We start from the raw sequence: 12,103 nt of genomic DNA on the forward strand, positions 1-12,103 counted from the left end.
CAAAATTTTTCAAGGCAAGAGTTGATGGAAACTAGATCCATGCTAATTCGTACACTACTTTTGTGAATTGAACAGCACAAGTTGAAAGACGGGCGGCTGTGTTACAGGGTTTTTCACAGTGGTCAAAAATGTGTGCAAATAATGTTTCTTGGCATACAAAGCAAGTGCGTGGTTTAGAACGGTGGAAGCTGGAAGGTGTTAATAGCTGTGACAGACTGATAAGTGCTGTTAAGGAGCATCGCTTCCTCTTTTATCATGTTAAGGTCAGAGCACCTCCGTGGTGTCACACAGAGAATACCTTTGGAGCAGGTGTTAATAGCCTTGACTTTTGTAACGTCTGTTTTTCTTTTGTCAGGATAGGTTGTTGAGAGCCTAAGGGCTGTATTCTCCCACCCACTTAAGTAAAAAAAAAAAGCATGCAACAGCGCCTTCGCTCTTACTCAAGTCAGTGATTTAGCGGGGCCTACGCAGGATTTCACCAGTTGCGCACAGGCCAAAATCAGGGAGTTCCTCATGTAAATCAATCCTAAGCATATTCTCCCGTCCACTTGCGCGCTTTTCCCTTTACGCACACCAAAGGGCTGAAGTAAGGTCAAGCGCCACTATGAGGTAAAATGTAATATTGCATTTGATACTCGCTTGGCTCGCATTTTGAACATGTTACACGGTAGGCCTATGCTGCTTTGTTGATGTTACTTACCGTCAGCGTGGGTCCAAATCGAAATTCATTCACAGTTCCACATATTAACTGTGACAAAATATGACCAGCTGCCCAGAGCATGTTCTCATATCGGCGAACTTACAAACAAAAGCAAGTAATTAATTAATCAGTATGATAATCATCATGTTGTGCCCACGGATGGTAACCAAAACCTAAAACACCTCGTTGCACCATGCGCAAGTGAACAAGGCTTGTCAGACGAAAGACCGCTGTTCCAGTCGCCCAGACAGCCAACCAAAGTATGCATATTCAAAAACAACCTTCACAATTTTTACTATTTTGTAGCCAAGAGGTTAAGTAAAAGGTTTTTTATTACAACTCCTCAACTTTTGCGATTTATTGGAACTTGTGCATATGTGCATGAAGGCTATTAAACTTTCTGAACTGATGCCCGACATACAAAGCCACAACCTACTGAGATAGGCTACAGGTTGTCCTATCTGTTTTTGTAAGGCTTAAAATATTCCCTGAATCTCATTACAGTTAAATGTAGAAAGGTAGGCCTACATATCGGAGCATGTCTTTGGCATTTCGCTTCAGGTCTCTGACTTGGCATTGCATGCCCAATTCCCATGTCTGCGACAGAATATAAAGTCTCCGGTTTTTCATGACGATCGATTTCCTTGTTCATTCTTCAGCATGCATGTAAGTGTCATATGCTGACGGACAGCTGAGATCCACATATTTCCAATGATATTAATGTCACGTTGCTGTACAGAGAAGCGGAGAAGTGCTTTTCAAAGTCAGCAAATACAATGCGTTTGTTACTGTGGGAATGAAGAGGCAATGATCAGCATTTTAAATCAGTTTTTAATTTCCGGAATTGTCTAGGCAACACGCCAAACTCCATTTTTTAACAAAACGTTTCATCATGTTTATTATTTCAATCAACCTGTTGCTGTGCTCCAAAACGCAGAGCTACAGTTCCCGCGAATGGGACACATATCGTGTTTCCATCTCATTATCTCACCTTCACTACTTGCCTTGTGTTTGTGAAAAGGAGCGTAGGTTAGATTCTGAAATGCTTTTGCACAACAATTTTTCCCACATGGTTTTAAATTCAAAGTTAAAGTTCAGTTTTGGCTTTCAATGGATTGCCGAGGTTTTCACATGGTTGATCTCAAAATCCATGCTTCATAGTTTCTTTGTAGCCACAACTGATCAACTTGGCAAAGACCCATCCCCCCATTTAGCATATACTGTATCACGCCCATGTTGGGCTATGCACTGTTTTTCGGAGTTAAGTGCGAGGGGTGTGGTAATATTTCAGAGGGGAGAATGCGCGCAGGATGAAAGCGCATAAAAGGTGCGCACGTAAAACGGGAGAATTCCGCCCTAATTGCGTGGCCATTCAGGTTTTGCTGCTGTAGTTGTGCTGTAGTTGAAATGTCAGGCATTTCTGGCTCCCATTATTGAACTACTCATCCCATTGCCATCTGAAATGACCTAACCGGGTTGTTGCAACATTCTGGCCTTTTCCACCACAAAACGTTCGTCCTTGTTCTGACAAACGTTTCAGTTTTCCTTTGAACTGCCACTTGTGTTGAAAATGTTTTGACTGTAAAGACATTGATTGAGTCTCCCATTGTAAATTGTTTGGTCTGATCTTTCCTTTCCTCACCTCACCTGTGTCTGAGAAAGCCTTGACTGACATGTACTAATTCTCATGTCATCATCATCTCGCTACACTGCCTTCATGCTGCATATCTGTCATATCTGACGTATCTCTTTGTGAAGCTATTTTGACTGCAGTGTAAAGCAGCACCGTTTAACCACTGCGCTGCGGAACCACTGCGGCTAATGTGGGCAAAATACTTTTTTGGTTAACATTTTCAGTTGGTGGTGTGCTATGAGATTTTTATCATGGCTAAAATTGCGTCGTGCGAGTGGCTCAGAAAAGATTGAAAACCACTGGTACAAAGCAAACTAAATCTCCCATGAGTCGTTTTGTTCATCTGCTCTCTTTTTCTCCATTTGTCTCCCTGTCTGTGTCAGGTGAGAGCCCAGACAAAGGGGAGTTCTCGGCCCTCTCCCAGGGCTCCAGCGGCTCCATACCCCTCAGCACCGGCCGGCCCATGGTGCACCTCTCCGACCCCGACCGACCCGCCAGCCAGGGTAGCGTCCGCATGTCCAGGAGCTTCTCTCGCACCCCTCCAGAATCCCCCGTCGCGCTCCCTGCACCGTTCCTCTCCCTGCCCACATCGATGACAGCAGCGGCGGCAGCCCCACACCACATGGCCTCCTCAGGGGCAGGGCTGGAGTCGGGGCTGGCTGCAGCACCTCTGGTTCAGCCCAGCACCAGAGAGGAGGCCTCTCAGGGGGGCGCGAGGGAAGCACAGGCTTCCCAGCTAGCTCAGAGAAGCCCCAGACGGGATCAACTACACCAGCCGCAGCCGCAGCCGCCGGGCGAGGACTGGCTGGTGGGCTCTAGGACCCTGCAGGAGATCCGGCAGCTGCTGGGCCGGGCCGAGAGCGTGATCTCACTCAGGTCCTCTCTCACCACCTCCACGGGCTCGGACTCCTCGTTGCTCCAGTCGCTGCGGAGGAAGATGGAGGATCCCGCGTTCCAGAATGCCTCCTTGAGCTCTTCGGGGGGCGTGCTGTGGGGGAGGTCCTCGTCCGACTCCATGTTGAAGGACAGCTCTGCGTCCCTGTCCTCTGATCCAACCAGAGCGCTGCTAGGAGCAACGTTCACCCCGCCCACAACCTCAGCCGACCTATCAGGCGTCCCCGGTATAAGAGAATCGGTCAGAAGGGCGGAGCCTGAAGGTGCCACTGATCCTGACAGGGCAGCAGCACCACCGCCTGCGCTTCAACCAATCACGCAAGTCCCCGCCCTTAATGCTAACGCCCCGTCCCCTATGGACCAGGAAGAGGACGAAGAGGCAGAAACCACAGCGGTTGGCCAAGAAGAGCCTAGCCCCGCCCACAGTGCTGCAACGGAGGCGGAGGTTGCGAGCGTGAGTGACGGCAGCGAGTTCAGTCACGGCTCTCTGGGTGCTCGGGTCGCCAGGCTGCTGCAGGAAGAGTCTCCCGTATCCATGGTAACCAGCCGGGCCAGCACAACGGACACGGATGAGAGCAGAGCCAGGGGTAAGCCAAGCACAACTCACTTCCTGGTTGAGTGGGTCTATGTAAACTAAACATGCAACCTTTCAAGCATGCATCATTTCCTCAAGTCCATGCAGTTACAGTTGTAGTTGTAGGCACAGATGTTTCTTTTATTTCTTTCTTTCAAAGTATTATAATAACCCCACGTCACTATCGCTACGGAGCACAACACATTATAAATAAAACAAGGCAAAGACAAAGCATTGAACCATAATAAAAATATATGATGAATGTCAAATATTCACCATATGATTTGATATGGAACTCCTAATTCAACTCTGTCATATTATGGATACAATTATAGAAATATGCTATTGCTGTTGTGGATCTTCTGAGCCCTGAAGTATTGCTGTTGTGTTGTGACAGAGTGGATTCTGCTGAAGGCTTCTGGTAGGGTCTGTGAACCCCTGAACCTGAATACGGAGGACCGGCAGAGGATAGATGAGATCAAGAGGGAGCTGCTGCAGCACACCAAGGTATTGGCTCAGACACACACACACACACACACACGCAGGGATGCTGACAGAGGTGGACAACGGGGTTCATTGTCCCGGGCCCAGGGAGAGAGGGGGCCCAGAATTGGGTTCTCATAGCATCGCATGCATTGTGAGGGGGGGGGGCCTTTCAGATGTTTTTGTCCCGGGCCCAGTCAAAAGTTTTAGACTGCATTTGAAGACCTAACATTAATCTGAGTTCAAAACACGAGTTTAATTTATCATGCATATATGCTTATCATGCATAGTTTTACTAACTTCACTGTAGGGTAGTTCCATATAAAATCGGACACTTTTGGGCCTGACCAGCACAGTTTTGAATGAAACTTCAGTATGCATTTATGTGCTGTGACCTTGTCACTGAAAGGCACACAAGTTTCAATGAAATCTGTGCCGCTCTGGCCCAAAAAGTGCCTGATTTGACATGGAATGACCTGGAAGCCCTGAGTAACTTTTGAGGTTTTTGTGTAACCAGATAAATTATGAAAGTTATAATCATGTACTATTAATTACAGGAAGACCACCTCCAAGTGAATATCTTTGACCTTCTTTTCAAAAGCTTAGCCTAGTCTTTGTATTTGTGCAGCTACATTCATATGGCCTTGAAAAGAACTGTGTAGCTGTGTGCTTTCCAGTTGTGACAGTGTTGACGGTGTAGTTCTGTTATCAGTGCTAACAGATTGGTCTCTGCGTTGCTCTTCTTGACTCAGAAAGGTAACCACCAGCGTGTGTGTTTTGTGTGTTCCTCTCTGACCTGTCATGCGTGATGCTATGCTCATGTGAGAGTGTGTGTGTGACAGCTGCTGCTCTAAGTTCCTTCCTTCCTCTACTTCGCTATGTGTTTCAGCTGACAATGAACACAATGAGACTAAGACGTTTGCAGTTGCTTCCTGCCTGTTCCTTTGTGTGGTTCTGCTGTGGTTTGTGGTGTTACAACATGTGCGCAGGGTTGCCAGATGAGACTGATGATTTCCAGCCCAAACAATGCTCAAAACCCGCCTGGAAGCACTAAATCCTGCCTAATTCTATTGATTTCTATGGCCAAAAATGAACACAAAAAAACCCTCCCAAGTGCCATTTTTACCCGTAGACGGCCATCATAAGTAGCCCAATTCGACGGGAAACCGCCCAATCTGGCAACCCTGCATGTGCATAGGATCTACGCACTCTGAACTTGCCAAGTAGACGAGCCGTTTTGAAGTACTCTTCTGGTCTCCTCTCAGACACAGTACCCGTCATCAATTGCACAATAAAGAGTGTAATGTTTCCAGTTTCATCATCACACTATTACATGGAATGGATAGACAGGAAGGGTTATTTGAAAGTGTGTGTGTGTGTGTATGTGTGTGTGTGTGTGTGTGTGTGTGTGTGTGTGTGTGTGTGTGTGTGTGTGTGTGTGTGTGTGTGTGTGTGTGTGTGTGTGTGTCAGGGCTTGACACTGGCACCTGCCAACCGGAAAAATGCTGGTAAAACTTGGCTGTGGCTGGTAACAATTTCAGTGTCACTAGCCAATTTGGCAGGTAGCTTATTCTGTGGTATGACACTCTATTAGAAAAGCCTATATTCTGCACTTTGCCCCTGGTGTATCAATTGTTATTGTGCATTAGGGATGCAAACGATTAATCGATTAATCGACTTTAATCGATCAATGCATTAATCGATTAAAAAACATTAATCGCTATTAATCGACAATTCAACTGACAAGAGACCCAGGTGAAATGGGCATGTGAAGAGTGTGTGTGAAGAGGGATGTGAACAGTGGGAATATTTAAATCACCTTATGATTAAAGAATTGAAATAGAATTCATTTAAATGTGGTATTTTCTCTCAATTTTTAATGAAAATTTTTAGATTTGGTAGGTTTTTTTTCGAGAAACATTGAGATTTCGGGGGCAAAACGCCGCTTATCAATTAATCGTAAGTCGATCGATAAGGCTATCAACTAATGATTAATGAATTAATCGATAATTTGCATCCCTATTGTGCATTTAAGTTCAAGAAAAAGCTCAGTTACTCAGTTCCTATTTGTTTGATTTATTTCCATGTGGAAAGCTATGCAGTCATCTTCTTGTGTAGCACCTCATCTTCTGAGGTTAGATGCACAGTGTCACGATGAAGAGATAGTCATTTCAAAATTGTGGCTTGTAGAATAGCTGGATGGCTAGTGACTCGGGAAAACCACTAGCCACAGTGGCAGGCAAGTGAAAAAGTTAATGTCAAGCCCTGGTGTGTGTTTGTGATGAATATGAATGTGAGGTCACAAGTTCAGCAGACTTTTTTTCAGCAGAAAGAGGATGTGACTATCAGCTGGACGGGGTGCGGACACTAGTAAACAGCAATGAACCGCAGCATTTTTTCACAACACACATCCGACATTCTAAGTATTGTCACATGATAGGAACACTGACATACAGCATAAACACATTTTTCTTGGATTTTGCTAAATCTAGGGTCATGTGTAGTCCTGGCGCATGGGTATAGGACAGTGTAGTGTAGATTTGATATGTGTTGTGTTCTTTGGTATCTCACTCAGCCATTGCTAGGGACACGCTGGTCGCTAACTGATAAAATATCTGACAGTTAGCCACAGCCCAGCATGCAAATATTGGCATAACTCTTCCAAGATGACTCTTAAACTCCTAACGAAGTTGTCAAAAGTAAAACATTGCCTTGTTTGCCCATTGAGAGAGAGAGAGAGAGAGAGAGAGAGAGAGAGAGAGAGAGAGAGAGAGAGAGAGAGAGAGAGAGAGAGTCATAGCTAAGACAACTGTGTGTGTGTTTGTGTCTGCTGAAAGGCCACTCACTCCTTGACATTAAAGGGACAGTTTGGTCAATTTCAACATGCAGCTGTATTGCTCACGCTACCCTTGACTTGTCAGTACCTGGTGATGCCACATTTTTCGGCTCAGCCCTTTCCGAGATATGAGCAATTCTAATGGGGGCAGCGTTTGTTTACATTTTTAAAAAATGAAATATAGGCCAACTCCAAATATTTTCCCAAAAGGTACTGCTGTTTGCTAGTTGTCTGCTGATGTTTTATAACCTTTTGGATGTTTTTGGGAATAAATACAAATGTTTTTTTGAAATGTAAACAAAGAGCTGCCCCCATTACAATGACCAGGATCTCGGAAACGGCTGAAGAAGAAGAAAAAAAATCTCAGGCACTGACAAGTCCAGGGTAGTGTGAGCATTACAACTGCATGTTGAAATTGACCAAACTGTCCCTTTAAGGCCAAACACTCTGTAGAGGTAGCGCCTGACTGATTCCGTTGAGCATTTGGCAGTTGGGCTCTAGATAGAGGAGAGGTGAGATCAAGGGAGTGGAGATCAGGAGAGTCATGTGAGGGCACACTGAAGGCACTCATGAGAAACAAATGAATCAGTTCAAACTGAATCGCTTTTATGAAACAAAACCTGTCCCTTTGTGCATCGTAGTGTATGGTAATTTAGCTGAGACAGAGAGACAGAGACCATAGGCTGGAATCAGTCCTTGGTGAACTCAACTGAACTCTGTTGGTCTGGCCTGCTTATTTCCACTTCATAGTACTTAGCAGTCTTGCCTCAAAGTAGATTTTTTTTTCCAGAAAATGTGTGTATGGTACATAGGGCTGCTCGATTATGAGAAAAAGTCAATATCACAATTATTTCAGTCAAAATTGATATCACATTTTTTTAGCCTGTATTTCTTTTAAAGAGAAATAATTGTACTAAACAATCTTCCCTCCCTTCAGCAGTGTGAGGAGAGCCATAGAGGAGCACACAGTGGTATTCTGCATGAGTGTTCAGGAGCAAGTCTGCTCTGTGCTCGCAATAACTCAAGTGGAGGGGAATGAATTGCGCTTAGCAAACTTTTGGCAGTATCAATATTATGAAATTTACAATGGTTTGACAGCAATATTGATATTCAGTGTTTCCCACAGAAATGTCGGAAACTATGGGGGCAGCAGGTTTTTTTTTCGGGGGGGGGGGGGGGTCTTCTCACGTGGGCCTTTTTTTTGGGGGGAGGGGGGTTGTATTCACGCAGCGTAAATGCAAAACGGCAAAACAAATGATTACAGTATGACATTGGCGCATGGAGAAACTATAGGCCTGGGCCTACATTTCAGCCATTTATATTTTGAGAAATAAGGCTACATAAGATTTTACCCATGACATGTATAATAGTAGTACATTGTCATTGTCAAAAAATGCAGTACAGTGAATCATTTCTGTTTACAACACAGTTTCATTCGTCCCTCATGCAGGGGTCTATGTAATGAAAACAATAATAAAACAAAATAGGAGCAGAGATAAGAATTTAAGAGCACTGTGAAATTGTTAACGCATAGACAAAAAGGGTCTTAGAGGGTAGGCTATGCCTTTACCCCCACACATTCTATATGAGGGGTGCTGGTCACAGGGCCAGTTTTTCCAAATTCCTCCCATAAAAGGGCTGAATAACACATTACACATTTATGTCTATATTTACATTCATTACACATTCATTTCTATATGCAGCCCGATGTCTCCTCTGCTGTGTCAATGAAGGCCTGTCACCTAACTCATTACAACTGTAAAACAAAGCCTAGGGAGTGTTAGTAAACTCATCCCAACTGTCCCTTCTCTGAAGGTTTTTTATATTGCTCCCAAACCCAAGTTAACTACAACAACTTGACTAGGCTTTTGATCCCTGTCTTTCAAGCACTTGTGGTTTTCTCTATAGGATGTATTTACTCCAGGAGGAAAATGCGAAGGAATTCGTAGTTCAAATCGTTTTGAACAAAAACGGAAATCGTTTAAAAAAAAAAAAAAAAAAAATTTTTTTTTTTTTTTTTTTTTTTAACATTTTCGTAAACTATGGCGGGCCGCCATAGTTTCCTCAATGTATGGGAAACACTGATATCACAATATAAATTCGACATAGCCCTAGGTAATACACTATTTTTGGTATCACTTCTGTTAGGGTTTCAAGTACGACATTGAAGTGATACCAGAGTGCAGGTGCTGTTTTTCCTGCTCACTGTAACCAGAATTTAGTAAAACTATTACGGTTTGACTGGTGGAAATGCATCTTCCTGATAAAAACGACCTTGAAAAGCTTTTTTCTTTATTTACCATGCGTTGGGCTTTCATCCTTATTCAGGATTTTTTTATTTATTTTTTTTTTTTAATTATTCTCCTTTTCTCATTTTACTCATAAAAGTATTTTGTCCGTCAAGCCAACAATTCTGCACTTCCCATTTGTTTCTATAATTTTTATCTGGACTCTTTTTCTCAGTCTTATTCTCCCCACCCCTTCTCTTCTAGTCCCAGTACAGCACAGACTCCGATGGCAGTGCCCCCTCCAGTCTGGGAGTGGGACTATCCTCCTCTGCCCCGCTCCTACCCCCACCGCCCGCCTCCTCCCAGCATGTGGAAGGCTTCCGTGCCCTACGCAGCGCAGAGGAGCGGCTGTCTGACCAGCTGCAACGTGCCGCCGCTCGGACCCTACTGGAGTCGCGCGGAGCTTCTGGCACTACAACACCATCTTATCCCCCATCATCACAGCAGACTGCGCTCTCCCTCCGCCCAAGCCTGGAGGCCCGCGTAGAAGAGATCGCCCAGAGAGAGGGCCACGCGCTCCACCTCCCTCCTCCACCTTCCTCGTCAGCCACTTCCCATCGCTCGCTGTCTCCATCCCCGCACCTCACCTCCATCACCATCGCCACCTCCCGCCGCTCCCCCTCCCCGCCCTCGCGCTCCTCCCCTGTGCTGCCTCCCCACAGAGGACTGCTGCTGCAGGCGGAGAGTACCACCAGCGTGAGCACCCAGACCCAGACCCAGAGGATGGGGACGCTGCTGCTGCAGACGCACACCCCCTCGCAATCGGACACAGAGTCCGACCGCAGCCTCTCGCTCTCGGACCATCACTCGCACCACCACCACCACCATCATGACGATTCGGCTTTGTCTCTCTCCCAACATTCGATCACCCACGCTTCCTCACTCACGCCCACACACACTCCCGGCGTAGAGGCATCTCGACTCGGAGCAGAGCGGGAGGTGAGTAGAGTTGAGTGGAGAGTTTTACTTGATTGTCCTCAGAGGGAAATTTGTCTTGTCTTGTCTTGTTGCCATCACAGGCTACCCATTCCATCACTCATGCATAAAATAATTATAATGTATCATATATAAACAAGAGCAAGAGATGGCAAACTGGCTCCCTGGTTGACTCTACATGTGTGTGTGTGTGTGTGTGTGTGTGTGTGTGTGTGTGTGTGTGTGTGTGTGTGTGTGTGTGTGTGTGTGTGTGTGTCTGTCTGTCTGTCTGTCTGCCTGCCTGCCTCCCTCCCTGCTTGCCTGCCTGTGTGTCAGCATGTGTGTGTCTGTTTGGTGTCCCTAGGTAGAAATGCAGTGGCCAGGTAGAAATGCGTAACACTGTGCTCCGTATAACATGCCTGCTCTCTGTTGTCAGGTGGAGGAGGAGGAAGAGATGAGGAGGGCGGAGGTCAGGGTGAAAGGTCAGGAGAGGTCACATCATGAGGTCACCGAGGGGCACTGGGACAACCAGTCAGTGGCCACCACTACTCTTCTCCCGCCCCCCCGCCACGCGTCCACTCAGCTGCAGCTCACCCTCTCCCCCAAGCCCAGAGCCAAGGACGCCGCCGCCGCAGCAGCAGCAGTGGACAAGACATCGGCTCTTGGAGGCAGCTCATTGGAGGCTCACAACGACAGCAGGATGTTGTCGGGTGCTCTACACACTGACGCCATTTCGTCTGCAAGTTGGCAGAGAAGGCCCTCTGTCGATGCCCAGTATCGTCAGTCAGAGGACGTTGCTCAGTTGGCCAATCAGGAATCGGCGTCACTCCCTAACATGGAGATTGGACAGCTAAACTCCATTAGTACTGCACTAAGGCCCGCTGCCTCCGAGCAATCTATGACCAGTGTAATACGTTCTGTGGAGCCCGGTCGATGCCCACAATCCTTCACTCCACCGCAGAGGCTGACCGGGCCCTCGCCACGCCCTCTGTCAGTTTACGCACCTGGTAAGACCACAAGTACTGTGATCATGAGCTGCCGTCATCATGTCTTAGCTCTCCTGTTTTCTTCTAGCTAGCTTGTGCCTGTTGTTGTTGTTGTTGTTGTCGTCATAGACCCCATTTACACGTGCAGGTATTTTGGTAACTTTTTAGCATACCTTTTTTTATCCACTTGGGCCCTTTGGTTGCCTACTTATACACATTTTGTGTAAGCACAATTAAAAATTAGAATCGGATTGATGAACATTATTCACATGCATGTAAACAAGGCTGTAGAGTGCCAAAAATGAGTTCTTGAGTCCATCTCATTATCTAATCTCCCTTCCTGGCCTTGCGCTCATGACCTCGTGCTTCGCTGATGTCCCGCTTGTCTGGAGAAAACAAATAAGTCTCCCTGCTGTCAGCCGAGGCACAACAACTTGTGGGGGACCTTTCCCCATGAAACATTCTGATTGCGAATGAGAAAGTGACCTTTGAATTGCGCTTTCGTGAGATATCGAATTAACCTTGATGTCTTGCGACGTCGTCACGAGGGCCCTAAGCACAAGGGGGGGACGGGAGATTAGATATTGAAGTGGACCCCTTATGTTCCTGTTTCTGCAGTGGCTCCCCCGACACTGTTGCCATATAAACCACATGGCAGTTCTGAGCTCTTCTTCATGCCAAAGACAGACAGCACCCTACCCTCCTCAGAGCGCTCCGACACCACCATCGAGAGCACTCACACAGGTAACACAAACGCGCACGCACGCACGCACGCACGCACGCACGCACGCACG

General features: G+C 46.4%; 1 protein-coding gene across 2 annotated transcripts in view; it reads left to right on the top strand.

Annotated features, from left to right (window-relative positions):
- The window catches only part of alms1 (ALMS1 centrosome and basal body associated protein), a 39,120-nt gene that overhangs the window by 5,585 nt on the left and 21,432 nt on the right, over nucleotides 1-12,103 (top strand). For both annotated transcript variants that reach the window (XM_063183568.1, XM_063183569.1), the window contains exons 6-10: nucleotides 2,717-3,814; nucleotides 4,199-4,308; nucleotides 9,613-10,347; nucleotides 10,760-11,330; nucleotides 11,928-12,053. In XM_063183568.1, the coding sequence (XP_063039638.1) occupies nucleotides 2,717-3,814; nucleotides 4,199-4,308; nucleotides 9,613-10,347; nucleotides 10,760-11,330; nucleotides 11,928-12,053 (2,640 nt within the window). The remainder of the gene's footprint in view (nucleotides 1-2,716; nucleotides 3,815-4,198; nucleotides 4,309-9,612; nucleotides 10,348-10,759; nucleotides 11,331-11,927; nucleotides 12,054-12,103) is intronic.

This window comes from Engraulis encrasicolus, chromosome 19 (assembly GCF_034702125.1).
Source record: "Engraulis encrasicolus isolate BLACKSEA-1 chromosome 19, IST_EnEncr_1.0, whole genome shotgun sequence".
NCBI classification, from domain to species: domain Eukaryota; kingdom Metazoa; phylum Chordata; class Actinopteri; order Clupeiformes; family Engraulidae; genus Engraulis; species Engraulis encrasicolus.